This window comes from Nomascus leucogenys, chromosome 18 (assembly GCF_006542625.1).
Source record: "Nomascus leucogenys isolate Asia chromosome 18, Asia_NLE_v1, whole genome shotgun sequence".
Taxonomy (NCBI): domain Eukaryota; kingdom Metazoa; phylum Chordata; class Mammalia; order Primates; family Hylobatidae; genus Nomascus; species Nomascus leucogenys.
In genome coordinates, this window is record NC_044398.1 from 62,574,216 (window position 1) to 62,591,611 (window position 17,396).

At 35.4% G+C, this 17,396-nt stretch overlaps 1 protein-coding gene across 33 annotated transcripts in view; it reads right to left on the bottom strand.

The window, feature by feature from the left end:
- The window catches only part of CAMK2D (calcium/calmodulin dependent protein kinase II delta), a 320,978-nt gene that overhangs the window by 161,440 nt on the left and 142,142 nt on the right, over positions 1 to 17,396 (bottom strand). For all 33 annotated transcript variants that reach the window (XM_003269329.4, XM_030798877.1, XM_030798865.1 and 30 more), the window contains exon 4: positions 2,754 to 2,808. In XM_003269329.4, the coding sequence (XP_003269377.1) occupies positions 2,754 to 2,808 (55 nt within the window). The remainder of the gene's footprint in view (positions 1 to 2,753; positions 2,809 to 17,396) is intronic.

Sequence of the window (17,396 nt, forward strand, 5' to 3'; positions counted from 1 at the left end):
AACGCACCACTGCACTCCAGCCTGAATCGCAAATTGCACCACTGCACTCCAGCCTGGGTGACAGAGTGAGACTCTGTCTCAAAAACAAACAAACAAACAAACAAACAACAACAAAAAAAAACAGAGGAAAGAATTAGACAATCAGACTTGAAGACAGAACAATAATAAATTACCCAAACTAAACAACAGAAAGACAACAGACTACGGGAAAACTACAACAAACAGAGCCTCAGGGACCTCTTATACTCTAACAAAAGATCCAACATTCATGTCATCAGAGTTCCAAAAGGAAGGGAGAAAGAAGGTGGGGCTAAAAAGGTATTCAAAGAAACAATGTCCAAAAGTTTCCCAAGTTTGCCAAACAAAAATGGACACATTCAGAAGGCTAAGTGAACTCCAAAGAAGTAAACTCCAAGAAATCCACGCCAAGCAAGATACATCATAGACAAACCTAGAAACCAAAGACAATGAAAAAAAGAAACAAAAAACAAAAAATTTAAAGCAGCCAGAGAGAACTAATACCTTATCTTTAGGGGAAAAACAATTAGAATGACAAAGACGTCTCATCAAAAACCAAGGAATCCAGAAAGAAGTGGCACAACATTGAAAGAACTCTCAACCTGGATTTTATATCTGGCAAAAATATCATTCAGGAATAAAGGGGAAATCGAGACAAGCTCAGAAAAAGGAATACTAACAATTTGTTGCTAGCATACCTATCCTAAAAGAATGGCTAAAGAAAGCTCAAGAAAAAAATCATAAAAGGGACTCAAACATTGCAAAGGAAGAAAAAATAATGGAAAAAGTAAAAACAAGAGCTGAGAAAGGACTGAAGAGGAAGCACTACTAGAACAACATAGAGCCAGATGAAACTATGGCCACATGAGCAAGCCATGGATGAACTGGGACTGTGGAGAGGAGTCTGTGCAGTAGGATTGTGCAGAAGTAGTGCTTCAGTCTCTATTCTAAATATGGCAGATATGCTTGGTTGCCTACCTGTCAGGCCTCTGAGCCCAAGCCTGCAGGTATGCATCAAGATGGCCTGGAGCAACTGAGGAACCGCAGGAGAGGTGAAAATAGCCAGGTCCTGCCTTGACTGATGACATTCCACCATTGTGATTTGTTCCTGCCCCACCCTAACCCATCAATTGACCCTGTGACATTCCTTCTCCTGGACAATGAGTATCAGAAGCTCCCCACAGAGTACCCTGTAACCCCTGTCCCTGCCCCCAAGAGAAAAGTCCCCTTTGACTGTAATTTTCCACTACCCACCGAAATCCTATAAAACCGTCCCACCCCTATCTCCCTTTGCTGACTCCTTTTTCGGACTCAGTCCGCCTGCACCCAGGTGACTAAAAAGCGTTACTGCTCACACAAAGCCTGTTTGGTGGTCTCTTCACACGGACGCACGTGACACTACCCAACAGATAAAACTCCCATTCTTTCTTAATAACAGAATCACAATTTAGTTCTGGACTGGGTATCACATGATTCAGAGGAGGCCAGTTCCCTCACCAGATCTACAGACTAAATTATTATTTGTCAATGCCAGTTGTAATTTCATTCCCTTAACAAATACCTGGTTTAGTGTGGGCTTGAGAAGTCTAATTAAGGATTCTTGAACAGATATCTTCTGAGAAGCTCTTAAGAAAGATTTCTCCATGAGTAAAAACTTACGCAATAGAATTTTGATTCCCCTTTTTCTGCCTTTGGAAGTCACTGTGATAACTGAAAATGTGGCAGTCAATTTCAGACCATAGGGGAACTCAAACATGAAGACAAACCCACATAATACTAAAAACAGACAGATGGAAAGAACGTGGTTTCTTAATGATATAATCGAAGTATTGAATTAACCAAACCTAGTATTAACCTACCTTCAAACTCATATTATGTGAAATAATTTTTTTAATCTTTCCCAAAACTCTGTGGCATCACATTAAAATGCTAAACAGTAGTCCATTATATGAATATACTATAATTATGTAGCTATTTCTCTATAATTGGACCCTTAAGTTGGTTTCTTTCTTTTCTTTTCTCCCCCGTTATAAAGGATGATGCAATGAACATCTTTCAGCATAAAATTTTAACTGAATTTAGGGTATACTTTCCATGGACTTTGTTCCGAGGAGTAAAATTACTAAGTCAAATGATACAAACATTTTTTATTCCCTTTGATGAGCACAGTAGCACCAAATTGATTTCCAGAAAGTATGTTCTTATTAAACTCCTACCAACCATATGTGTGGCCTGTTTTACTATATCCCTGCCACTATATCCCTGCCAAGAGTCATTATTTTCCCTTCATTCTTGCTGACAGCGCCTCACTTTAAAAGTCTTGATTAGTTTAAATCAATTTTGGTAATCCAAGTTTCTTCCTTGAGTCTTCTTTTTACATTAAGACAATAAATTATACATACTCTTAAAAATTAAATGGAAAATTTTGCTTATGTCAAACATTTCTGTGCTACAAGGTAGAATTGAGAACCACTCATGACATCACAATGGACAACGCAAACAGAAATAACTATTTCACTTAGGTTAAGGTTAATTCAAATTAAGGTTAAATTAAATCTTAAATAAAACAATGCTGAGTAGTATCCTCTTTTCAAAAGAATTAGAGTTGAATGTTACTTGAACATTAAAAAATATTGTAGCAGTCAGTAATTTGGACTGTACAATGAGAAAAATCATTAATTCAAAACGGTCCTCAATTAGATTGCAAAAATAATGAATACAGAGTATATACTTACAAATCAAACACCAAGTAGTGAAAGCCCTCTTCTGATATGCTATCATGAAGTCGCACTAGAAAAAAATAAGAGAAGAAAAATTGTGTTATACCTATTCCAACGATCAACGTTAAACCCCACTTCACATGGACATGTATCTCCTAGCTAGAAATGTTGGCATTACATTTTATTTTAGCCTTTGATACATCCGTATCTTTTACAACATAGCTTGGGTTCAGATAGACCTAAGGTTTGGGTTCTGGTAATGAAAATTGGTAACTATGCGATCTTAAAAAAAAAACTGCTTAACTTGTAATGATACTAGTACCTATGCTTTATAAAACGGTTGAGATTAGATGAGATAAAAATAAATCCACAAATTTTCAGGTGAATACTAAACAAATGTTAAGGATCATTATAATATATATCCACATACTCAAAGTCACTAGGTTCTGGCAATTCTTTCACTCCTTGCCATTCCCTTTGCTATCACCTTAGTCCAAGTCCTCACCAACTCATGCTTGGTCACTACAATAGACAGTAAGAGGAATGATTCCAAGTCTAGGAAATGGTTTCCCTGTGTTCTCCCTTTTGTCCAAGAAGTTCTAGGTGGCACTCCCTGGCCAACCTGGCAAAACACAGATTTGTTATGTTACTTATTCACTCAGGTCACCCAAATCCATTTACCAAGTCATTAGCCCAAAATGTACAGCTTGAACTTTTGCTAAAATAATCTACTAGTTTCTCAAATTAATACCACTCTAAAATTTTCAATGAGCTAGACTTTAACTGATAACGCTAAACTAAATCACACATGTAGAATTACGTACCGCTGTATCTGCTATTTATTTGTTCATAAGCCCCACACCTTGTCCCAGTTATCCTTCATAGATAGTGAATTCTTTTTGTTGTTGTTGTTGTTTATTTATATTTTACTTTTATTTTAGCTTCAGGTGTGCATGTGCAGGTCTGCCACATAAGTAAACTCATGCCATGGGGGGTTGATGTACAGATTACTTTGTCCCCCAGGTACCAAGCCCAGTACCCAATAGTTATTTTTTCTGCTCCTCTCCCTTCTCCCACCTTCCAACCTCTGGTAGCCCCAGTGAATTCTTCCTATGTATCCAAATCACTTGAAGTGGTGGCTTGATCTTCACTGGGAGCAAAAGAAGGCAGGGAACGCAACAAAGTTTTAGGACACAACTGCTTTTACAAAAGTCACCACAAAATAATAATGATTTTCTACTACAACCTCTTACGTTTCCCATGCACTGATGACCACCACATGGAAAATGTGAATTTATAAGAACATTTAGGTTATCACACAAACTAAAATTATTTACACAAGGAGACTGTAGTACTCATTCAATACCCAAGCTCATAGACTTAACATAATCTCTGTGCTTTATCATCTAATTCCATCCCCTTTGGATCTCATTCCTGGCCTCCTATTAAAATATTTTCCGAATCCCTCTCTAGATAGATTATAGTCTGTAAAATATGAATTTTCTATTGTTATTAACGTGAGGAGGAGGCCTATACTGTAGGCAACTGGGAATGCAGCCAACAGTTCAGTCTCAGACCCTCTACTTAGCTCTTGAGTGCATGAAATGTAAGCACACTGCAGTCCCCCCTGCCCTGCCACGCTTATCTTACTTGTCACAGTGTCACCCTTGAGGTCATTCATACATCATATTTTATCTTTATTTACTACCTTTAATACCTTTCCCTTCTTCAGTATATAGAGTCTCATCACCAATACTCCCAAACAGGAACCATATCTTATAAGTCTTGCATCCTACACAGAGATCTGGCACATAGTAGATGGTCTTTCATCAAATTGTTTTTGAGCATTTACTATAGAAGGTTTTGGGATGGAAATTTTCACCAAAGATAGCTATATATATGTTATATATACACATAACACACACACACGTATATAAATAAAATAAAACGATGGCTACATAAGCAATTCTTCCATCACTTTAATGGTGTGAAAGGTATTCTTCACGTTGCCAATATCAGAGATGCCTGCTAGCTTTGCTTAAACTTATGCTGCTGAAGAATATAAAGAGTTTGGTTTGATGGTGCATCTTCTAATGATCATTTAGTACAGTAAAGAAAGCTGGGCCATGGATGATAGCTCACTGGCTTCTTGAATGACACAGTTTCAGAGATATCTCACTTAGCAGCTATAATACAGTATGTATTCAAACGAACTTAAATAATGGCATGGCTTCTTAAAGAACTCATACAATTATTCTGGAAAATAAGATGGGTTCCCATGTTATCAAAGTTAAACTGAAAAGTACAGTCTACAATGTGTCCAGGAGGAAATCACCATTACTTTCTTCCACTGTCTGAAGGTAAAAGCCTTAGGTGCAGGTAGGATCTCAGGTGTCCAGATCAAAGAGGTGTACAGCTGAACAGAGGAGAATATTTCAGGTACAACTGGAGAAGTAGTAATAATTTCTGTCTATCCTGGGAATAACATTTTTTTAGAATTATTTCTATTCGCTTATTAATACTAATTAATACTAAATATCATCATTCAGAAATTAATTATTTTTTGAACAAGTCAGGAGTTGTTCAGATGGAAACATGATAATCAAACATATGATACAAAAGCACTTAACCAGCTAACATGTGATAACGGTTTGAGACAAATCATTCAGCCAAGTTTACTTCTTTTGCATCACACAATTCCAAAATAATCCCTAATATGTCTAACCAGCCATTTGACCACGTGAGATTATGAATAAATGTGTTATTCATATCACATATTCAACATCATGTTTACTTGGGATTAATATATACATATTTCCTTCCTTCCTTTATTCCTTCCTTCCTATGTCCCTCCCTACTTCCTTCCACTCTCTTATTTTAAATAATGAACTGAAAAAACAGAATTACATGAAATTGTCATGATTTTCACTTACTGTATTAACAAAAGTAGATACTATAGTCTTCACAGAGACATTCCACATGTTCACAATTACTGTGAGGATGGGTTTGTTTCCTTTAAAAATGTTTAACTCTTCAACTATTATTCTCAGAGTTGATGGTATGTCTAAATGGTCTGAAAGATAGTGTTTTAGTTGTAGACATCATCTATTTCTCTTCAAGCCTTTTCCGTTGGTCAAAAGTATCCTTCATTTCCTATTTTTTTTTTCCTTTTTAACGGTTTCTCAAGGATTGAAAATCATGTTTACTTTTACAAAATGTTATGTTAATTATTCCCTATAAATAACTGTCAATTCATTTTCACACCAAAGGAACAACACAACATTCTGTTCGTCACAGCTGTTAGCTCAAGACTGACGGCATGGCTGGCCTTGACAGTACTGCAGATGCTGCATTTTGAAGCATACTGCACCTCGTTCTTCCTATGACTGCTCTGTTATTGCCATAAGCTGCACATATGAGTGGACGCAATTAGCCTAATTACAGTTGTCCCTATGATGTTTTTAGAGAGAAATTCTAAAAAAGAGAATGAGAAAAACATTTGAGAAAACAGGTTATAATACATTTTGGCAGTCATTCTTTTTGAAGTTTGCTCAAAGGTAAAATTACGTGTATGAATAAATGAATTTTCACAACCTGAAACAGCACAACAGTTCTCATCAAATTTTAAATTCTGGAACTTTAAGTATGGAATTTATAAGAGGGATAAAAGTGGCTCTGAGGCTAAAAATAGTTCCAAAGGTTAGCTGACCCATGTATTACCACATTTGAATGATTGCAGGATCGCTGCTTTCTCTTCCTGTCCTGTGTTCTTGCATTATTTCATTGCAGTTTCTAGATAAATATTAGCTCCATAAGGAAGGGGTCAAATAGACCATGGTCCTTGTATGATCTGAGAAATTTTAATTAAATATGATAGAAGTTTTCTAATTAATTCCTCATTTCACTTAAGTGGTTAAAAGATATAATAAAACTTATGTTCTTACTGTCAGGCACAATGCAAATAATTTTTGCAAGAGTTATTTTATTTAATATATGCAAGCACCACAAGGACATTTTGCCATAAGCTTTTACAAATGAACGTTCACAGGCTTAGAGGTATGGAGGAAACTTCCAGGTTAACAGCAAGTAACTGGCCTGGCTAGGACCAAAATGTAGAGTTGGATGATTCCAAACACCTTGTTCTTACTGAGAATACTACGTGGGCTCCCTAAAACCTTTCTATCAACAAACTACTTGCCAAATACCTGGTGGCATATGAACTGGTTTGTCAGGGTAAAATAATATTCAAAAAAATTCAGAAGAGAAGAAATAAAAAAACTATTATGGTGACTAGAGAAAGAAAAGTAGTAACAAGTAAGTAACAGACAATTTCCACAGAAAAAGAAAACCATTTTGACTGTAGGTTTAAAATGTAATGCTATAATTTTGAGGATATAGAGGTAGCTAGATGATGTCTATGATATGAAGCCACATTGTCTCTCTATACAGTTGCTAAAGCCCCAGAAAATTGTTATTTTTCCACTTCAAATTAGGAATATGAGAATTGCCAGTGACTCAGCTGTTTTATCTGATAGAACATTTAATGTACCAAAAATGCTAGCAAGTTGAAAAACCTGAAAGCTTACCCAACATACAAAATATCATAAATTTAAATTATTTTCATTTCCAAAAATTAACTTTCACATCATGGACATTATGATAACATGGACAAAAAGGGGTGTGTGTGTGTGTGTGTGTGTGTGTGTGTGTGAGTGAGAGAGAGAGAGAGAGAGAGACGAAGTGGAAATGAATGGGCAAGGGAGAAGAGGGAAAACAGTAGGAAAATTAACTCCAAGTAGAAGCTGTGTCAACAGTGATTAGGTACATCTTATCCATTTTGATGACACGTTAGAAACACTTCTGTCAAAAGAAAAGGAATATATTATTTTATTGAGACTTAATATCTTTCATAAAAGGCTGACAGGATACAAAGTCAATGTTTTCCATTTCAGTACTACTTCCTTCCTCCTCCATTTCTTAACAGTACTCCCCCACACAAAATAAAACCAAGGTTGTTAATTATAATTTTATGTAATTTTATGAAATTATTTATATAAAATATTATTTGGTTCAAATTATACTGATTCTTACTCTGCCATACAACCCAAACTCACTATCTGTTGCTCTTCACTAAAATTTATTATGGAGATGAGGCAGTCAATTACATTGGTGGACCCCAGTGGACTATGTCTATTATTATTCATGTCCTTGTGCAGTCCCCTCCCACATTACCTCTGGGCTTGGCTATGTGATTTGCTTTGAGTGAGTAGCACGTGTGATGCAAGCAAAACCTTAGTAAGTTTTCTACATTGGAGCTGTAATCTTGGAAACCACTTGCTGTGCTAAAAGAAAAGATCAGGTTAGATTGGAAGACAAGAGGCCACATGAAGAGAAACCCCCGAGGATAAGAGATAATTTTGACATTCTATTACTAGCACAGCTCACAGCTGAACGAAACTGCATGAATGACCTCAGCTACACCATGTGAGTAGAGCACCCATCTGACTGAATCCAGTCAACTCATAGAATTATCACAAATAATAAACTGATGTTATTTTAAGCCACTAAATCTGGGATGGGGATTGTTACCTAACAATAGATAAATAAACAGAAAAGACTTAATCTGAAATGTGTGATTGACCACATTGTCCTCAAATAAGTCTTTCAATATCATAAGCAAATTTAGCAGAATAAAAGAATGAGTTTGACCTCAGAAAGTAAGAAAGAATTAGTAAAAATTCTAAAACTGAGCATGGTAGGGCAATGCTGCCAATATTATCATGATACTAATAGAGTAATTCATACAGAACGATTGTATTATATCCTCATAATCATTGTTTGTCAGCTCTGAGTAACAGTTCTGGTTATTAATGAGGCAGAATTTGCATTTTTAGCTTTGCTGTGTTGCAAAGACTGAGGTAGTTGGATTTGGTTCACATACTGGGATGCAAAAATGGCAGCTTGTAAGTCAGATCCTTTTTATATTCCCATCAGTAGTTAATTATAATTCACAGCTAAAACAAGCACTAGCCAAGTTAGGCCATCCAACACTCCAAGTCTACCCCAAAAGAGGGAAGCCAACATTAAGTTCATTTGTAAATTAAAAATAATAAATATATACATACATTTATTAATTTTATATCTATATACACTTTTTTCAATATTATATTAAAAATGTAAAAACACACACACATTAGTATTAGAACATTTTAATAGTCAAATTACACCACTCTGGAGAGAAATTTCAGCTCAACCATTATTCTCCTGGCTGTATTTATGACAAAGCTGCTCATTTCTAGAGAGAAAACTTTTCAAATAGAAAACACAAAAGCACTGAAAACTAAGTTGAAAATCAAACTAACACTTCTAGAAAAGTGAAGCCAAATCTCTCTATGTGGTTTTTTAAAAAGTATTTCCTATAACACAAATAATACAGTTAATAAAATGACATCACTTGATTTTTATTTTCCCAGTATAAAATATATTAACTTGAGTACATTAGAAAAAATATATGCTGTTTTTTTGAAATAGAGATGTTCATTTTTAAAACACTGAATAGAAATATAGACAGATATAGATACATATTCATTTTTATGTTGTTATTCAGGTCAAGAGTCCTATATAGCATTTATACTTTGTCTTTTTTTACTTGTTTTAACATGAAACTTTAACATTTGGGCATAAAAAATTGGGAGTTTGATTAGCTGGTTAAGGCAAACAAATGAACTGGTCAGGCTTAGAAGCCATAATCTGTTTTAATTTTAGCTATTTGAACACATAAAGTTACATAAGGGATATGTATTTTTGAAAACCTATTTAGCAATATGCCCCATTTATAAATGCCAAATAAGTAATTATTCATTACTCAAAAGTTAAAATTAACTTCTATATAAGAAATTGAAAAATTATACTAAAATTTTAGATATTCTTCCTGTAATGACAAAAAAACTACCTTGTAAACTTAATATCAACTAACATTATATTTCAAAGCAATTCACTGTTTACATGTAAGAATAGGAATGAATATTAATTACTTTTTAAAATAATCAAATGTAATTATTATATGAAAACTTCATAGGGAATGTCATCCATATTAGTTTAAAAACTATTCTAAAAGTACACAAAGAAAGTTACTGGATCCCAAGATAAGTCCTGAAGGTCAAAGCATATCAACTCTGGTGACTATGGTCTCCATCCTTATTCCCGAATCCTCACCCCACTCCTGATTCAATTAAAAGCCAAGTTTAGATTATCTTCAATATCTATAGGATCAGATTAGTATAATAGCATTCAGTGCTGACTAGAAGAAATCATTATGCCTTTTATAAGCCAGCACTAATTAGAAGCCTAGATAATCCAACTGGGTTTCTGATGGGTCAAAATAGTTATTACCTGAGAGAATTTCAACCTGGGAAGAAATTAGAAAGTGGGAGATATGATTAGTAACTGTTGACTGTATGGGTATCAGCCACATCTATCACATGACACTACAAACAGCATGAAAGAACAATCAGTTCTTTTGCTTGAAAGAAAAAAGTCATCAATGGCTAAATATAGAAGCTCAGAGAAGATTAAAACAATATAAAAGTAAATAGGTAATTCATGTAACACTCTGTCCTGCTCATTTTTAATAAAAACATAAATTTAAGGGGAAAGTAAATAATAGATTTAGTAATATCTGGAAACATTCTTTGTTTTCTTTGAAAAATAATTTGAGATTATCTTGTTGTATATTTTAATTGAATAATTCCATTTTGCTTATTTTGTTTTCTAAAAAAGTAATTTCATTTCTTGGAAAAGTTGATACTCATTTCAAGAGTACTGAAACAATACTCATTTATATAGAAAAATCTTCCCTCTCTAAATTTTGCATTAATATCATTTGTTTTATGAACTTTGATTGGTGATTCCAACTTTCCTTTCTTCTTGCCTTATGTTTTTGTTATTCTATCTTCCATTATGTATGGCAAGTTAGTCAGTGATCTTTCATCAATATCCTTAGCCATTAGGAATATTAAAAAAGGGCCGGGTGCAGTGGCTCATGCCTGTAATCCCAGTATTTTGGGAGGCTGAGGCAGGTGGATCACTTGAGGTCAGGAGTTTGAGACCAGCCTGGGCAACATGGTGAGACCCTGTCTCTATTACAAAAAATTGGCTGGGTGTAGTAACGCATGCCTGTAGTCCCAGCTACTCATGAGGCTGAGGCAGGAGAATCGCTTGAACCAGGGCGGCGGAGGTTGTGGTGAGCTGAGAAATCACCACTGTACTCCAGACTGAGCAACAGTGCGATACCCTGTCTTAAAAAAAAAAAAAAAAATTAAAAAAGAAGAGAGACGTCTGTCTTGGTCTATCTTACTGTACTCTCTGAACCTTATCAGAAATTTTGATGAGTATGGGAGAAGTAAGGGAAGACAGACAATATATGGAAAAGTAAAGGTATTCCAGAGAAGGCGCATCCCTTGCTGATGAAGAGTTGTTACTTCTGTAAGGAAAAATAGAACAATTGTTTTTTGTTCTTAATTTGAAATGAGGTCTTGCTATGTTGCTGAGGCTGGCATCTTAAATGCCTGGTTCAAGCAATCCTCCTACCTCAGCCTCCAGAATAGCTGGGATTACACAAACACCACCATTCCTGGCTAGAAGAAACAATTTTTAAAGAAGATTAAAAATAACAAGAATAAAATCAAACATGCTGAAGTATATTTCACATTAAAGTAACTATTGCTTTGTGAAACTTTTGCTTGGGTTATACACACACACATACACACACACACCACACACAGACACAAACATATATATATATAAAAGATACACTGGGCCATGATATAAAACATTTTTTATACTCTAGGTCACTCACAGTAAGTAATACTTGATAAACACTGGATTAGATGATCCTTTAAGAAGATCCTATAAGATCCTTTCTAAGTTTTTACATTTCTACATTCCTGGATGATTATGGCTAACAAATAGTATAGGAAATAAACAATACAGTTATTATCAATACAAAGCTAAATATGATTCTCTAAGTGTAAGAGTTTTACCTCTTCAACACTCTAACAAGTTAAAGTTTAAAACTTTAACTTCATTTTATTTTGGAATTGTTTTTAATGAGTAACTAGAGAGAAAACATAGAACATTTATCTTGCCAAATTAAAAATATGCTCTTCAAAAAATTAACTGAGCAGATGAGCTGCTTTTATAACACTAGCCCCTGGAGAATAGTAAATGGAAAATCTTATTAGATCATCTTCTCTTTGTAACTTACTACCATATTATATTAACACTTGCAACTGTATTTTCCCTAGCGACTCACTAGCCCAAATGCTCTCATCTTTCAGTTCCTTTTTTGAAAATTCATTTATTGCATTTTTCCAAAGTTGATATGTCCTATAAGCAGGAAATCTGTGAGTTTAAAATCTTAATACATGTTAAGAAATGCAATGTAATTGGCTTGTAGACATATTGTACTATAATATTACATTATCCAATAACATTTGCCTCTATATATCTATTTTTATGATGAAAGCACTTAAAATATCAGTTTATTTCTCCTGGATAACATATGCAAAAGAAGTACATGAAAAATACATTCTGTAATCTTAGGCTCACAATCTGGGAAAAACATGGGAGTTATTTATGAACTTGCTCATGAATTAGATGCCATTGGAATAATGAAGAATACTAGTAAATATAGCTGCAGGCACCAGTCTGCATCTAACAGGCACCTAATATATTTTTATCTAAGCCTTCGGGAGAACAATTAGTTCAGCCTAGGTCAATGATGTTTCTAAAGTAAAGAATAATTATCTATCTATCATGAAATCAAGGAAGTTATAATGAATGTCAGACATCTCAAATGTGTGGTGCATTTGCTTGTCTCACTTATCTCATAGACATCTCAAACCAAACAAGCTCAAAGAACTCGTGATCTTCCCCCCAAAACCTGCTTCATCCATGGTCTTCCAACTTTCCAGTTGCTCATAAAAACCCCAACGTAATTCTTGACACTTTCTGTGAAAGCAAAATCTAATCTGAAAGCAAATCCTTCTAAATATAATAGGGCGCGATGGAATATACATACATATATAGAGAAAATCTGACCACTTTTCATCTCCTCTACTGTTACAAGCCTGATCTATGGCAAGTCCAGTAGCCTCCTATCTCATTTCTATGTTTCTACCCTGCCCTCTCACTGTCTTTACCATAGCAGCCAGAACAATCCTGTTAAAACTTAAATCTGATTATTGTCCTTAGGTTCAGAATCCCCCAATGGCTCTCCACTTACTGTCTCTGAGTAAGAGCCCAAATTCCATTCATGGCCTAAAAGGTCCCTTGCTCCCCTACCCTCATTATCCCCCTAACCTCTCCTACTACTCATCCCTGGCCCACTGTGCTCCAACTTCATTGGCATCCTTGCTGCTTCTGGAGAACTCCAGGCAAGCTCCTGTCTCAGAGCCTTTGCACTTGATGTTTCCTCTGCCTGGAATTCTTTCCCCTGATATTCACATGGATCAAGGCCTCATCTGTTTTAAGTCCCTAAGCAGCTTTTCAGAGTATTCATTTTTGTAAATAAAGATTTTTTTTTTGGAACATAGCCACATCAATTTGTTTATGTATTATCTATGTTGGTACAAAGCTAGGACTGCATTGTTTAATAATTGCAACAAAGACATGTCCAGAAAACTGAAAATACAAACCCCTTTACAGAAAAAGCCTGTTGACCGCTGGAGTAGAGGGTAAGATTGCTGAAAGAGAGAATATAGGTGCTGAGAGGCCAGAGTTTGGCATGCATAATCTATGTGGCTAACTAAAGCCATTAAGAATGATGGCGGAAGTGGAAAGGAGAGAACGTAGTAAGTCAGTTACTATATAATACAACAAATGATGGGAATTACCAAGAGAATGATAGAAAACTGCTGCACTAAGAATGCTGGATGTTATAATCTAACCCCTGGTTCTGTGGTATGTAGAGGCCCAAGAAAACAGCCCAGCCAACACCTCCAGGTGCTGCAGATAAAGCAGCTCACTCGAGAGTCAGACTGCAGTCAGCACAAGAAGAAATGAACAGAGATTAGACAACAGGGGGCAGTTTGCAAATATTATACCAGATTTATTATTGTACAATTAAAGGGAAAAAGAAGACTAATGAAAAGTGTGAAAAGTTGGCAACTTTCTCACAGTCTAGGCATTAACCCAACAGTTACTAAAATTGCTTAAGATTCAAACTTGGTAAACTTTCATATTTTTTAACGAAAGATTTTTTTTTTTTTTTTTTTTGAGACAGTCTCACTCTGTCACCAGGCTGGAGTGCCGTGGCATGATCTTGACTCACTGCAACCTCCGCCTCCCAGGTTTAAGCAATTCTCCTCTCTCAGCCTCCTGAGTAGCTGGAACTACAGGCATGCACCTACATGCCCAGCTAATTTTTGTATTTTTAGTAGAAACAGGATTTCACCATGTTAGCCAGGATGGTCTCGATCTCTTGACCTTGTGATCCACCTGCCTTGGCCTCCCAAAGTGCTGGGATTACAGGCGTAAGCCACCACACCCTGCTAGAAGAGATATTTTTAAGTAAATTATGTTTTTATGAACCAAATTTAAGAAATATAATTTTTGGTATTTTATTACTATTATATTTCCAAAGGTTCTAAATCTTATTAAAGTGTGATTTTGATTTTACATATTTTTTATTTTTTTGAGACAGAGTCTTGCTCTGTTACCCAGGCTGGAGTGCAGTGGTATGATCAAGGCTCACTGCAGACTCCAACTCCTGGGCTCAAGTCATCTTCCCATCTCAGCCTTCCAGTTACAAGAGGCACGCACCACCACACCTGGATAATTTTTTGTTTTTGTAGAGATGAGGTCTCACTATGTTGTCCCGGCTTGTGATTTTAAGTCTTTATGCATATGTCCTGTATTTATAGCATCTGAATTATTTAGAGAACAATCAATAGTTACTCTGATTTTATTCACTCATTATATAAAGATATTATATCTTCATACTTGGTCTGAATATGCATTTTAATTAAGTTTTCTTTCTAGTTCTTATATGCCAGATGAAATACTGTAAAAAATGAATAAAGAAGATACATTTTAAATTTGTTCTCAATAATAACACCTATATGACATTAATTCTTTTTTTGATGAAAATTGGTTTTGCCACCTCTATTCTTAAGCAAACTATTTTGTCAAACTGTCCTTCAACCCTGAACAAAAAAACATTAATAGAAAATATGTTCCAAGATTCTTGGAAAATATATTTAAGTTTATAATCTTGACTGGAGTCTTCATTCAGAGATTCTAAGCCAATGGGATAAATGAGTAGCTTTATGAATAGTTTTATCTAGGATTTTTAAGAAGACAGAGCACAGTATTATAAGAAATAAGGTTCTACGGGGTGTTCATTCTTTCAGTCACTCAGCAAATTTTCTCGAATGATATTTGCTGGGGATATAACTGTGAACAAATCAAGGAATGGTGATCTCAGCACTCATACAGTCATTAAGATGAAATCCTCTCACTAATTTTGTAATTCTGTATTCTGGATTATTGGCTTTGCAGCTAAGGCATATCCCGCAAAGCATGTTTCATTTTACAGTCTTCTCATTATCCATGCCCAGGGAAGCACAAGAACACAATATAACTATGCCGCAAACAAATCTAACTAGTGATAGGTTTTAACTAAATGAACTACGAAATGTCTTCACCTATATGGGACTACTAAATCAATAGTCTTTATCCACTGACAAACTGATTTCATCAAACAACAGACTTTTCTGATTTTTCTTTTTTCCAAAATTAACTTGCTATTGAGAAAGTTTAACAAATTGTTTAAGCTGAAAGACAAATTTCCTGGTAAATAACCATTTAACATCCCCTGTGCCTTTGCCTCAAATCCATTACCAACAAGGCAGTAATCCTTTCAAAATGCAAATCTGATTATATCACACTTGACTAGTTTAAAATTTGTCAACCCTTCCTATTAATTTTACGTTGAGGACCAAACTTCTTAACATGACCCATTTATCATGTATCATCCAAACTGGGACACTCTGAGAGTGAAAGAGAGTGATTAATTTTTATACCAGTAAACCAGGACAGCCCCTAGAAAAGAGGTTAGTGTGGCTATCCCACCCACAAGGCCTTATACCTCTTCAAATTCCTTCACATTCTCCCTTACTGTTTCCCCTCCAGCTCCCTCCAGCAGGCATCTTTGTTAAGAAAAAAATAATATAGCTGGGCACAGTGGCTTATGCCTGTAATCCCAATGCTTTGGGAGGCTAAGGCAGAAGTATCGCTTGAGCCCAGGAGTTCGAGACCGGCCCGGCATCTCTACAAAACATTTTTTAAAAGCCGGACATGGTGTTGCATGCCTTTGGTTTCAGCTACATGAGAGGCTGAAGAAGGAAGATCGTTTGAGCTCAGGAGCTCAAGGCTACAGTGAGCCATATTTGTACCACTGCGCTCCAACCTGGGTGACAATGAAACCCTGCCTCAAAAATATATAAATATGTATCTCCATATTCAAAACCTGCAAATGGCCAAAAGAATACATGTCCGTTGAATGACATGACGAAACACTGTTTAACTGATTCACCTGAGGATTATCTAATTCTCTAGAATAGGTATCTTTACTTTGTTTTATTTGCTATTGATTAGGCTTTAATCAGGAGTCTGCAAACCATGGTCTGTGGGCCAAACTGGGATAGGAGAGTGTTTTTATATAGTCCATGAGCATAAGGATACATAACAGAGAACTTATATGGCCCACAAAGCCTAAAAAATTTACTCCTTTACAAAAAAAGTTTGCCAACTTCTGGATTAAGAAAACTGATGATGCTGCAAATGATTCTTTTTATACCCTTGTTGCCTGTAAAGCAATAATCAGTTTAGTTTTATGGCAATTACATCCTAGCATTCTTTCTTTCAGTGACTATGAATATTTCTGTTACTCCTACACTTTTTTTGAACTGGCTTTGCCATCTTGCTAGTTCTTTCATTAGTAAAGTATTCTGTAATAAGTATTTTATAAAAAATAAAATATAAAGTATTTTGTAAATAATAATGACTACAGATTAATGATGATCAATGATCTATCATGATGTGTATATATACACACACACACACACACACAGACACAAACACTTATAGCATGTGTCACTTAATTACAGAGATACATGCTGAGAAGTGTTGTTAGGTGACACTGTTGTGCAAACATCAGAGTGTACTTATACAGACCTAGATGGTATAGCCTACTACACACCTAGCCTATATGGTAGTCTATTTCTCCTAGGCCACAAACCTGCACAGTATGTTGCTGTACTGAATAAGCAACAACTGTTAACATAATGGTTAGCATCTGCTCATCTGAGCATAGAAAAGATAACAGTAAAAATATGGTATTATCTGACCATCGTCAATGCAGGCAGTCTGTTGTTAACTGAAACATTGTTATGCGGTGACTGTGTCTGTGTGTGTGTGTGTGTGTGTGTGTGTGTGTGTTATGTTTTAATTAGTAAATATATAATGTTATATGAATGTACCATGATCTACATAATCAGTCTTCTGTGTAAGGACATTTGAATTATCTTCTGTCTCCTGTTCTTCAGCCCTATCACTCTCACTCACCCTCAAGGAGCTTCTCATTGTGTATTAAAT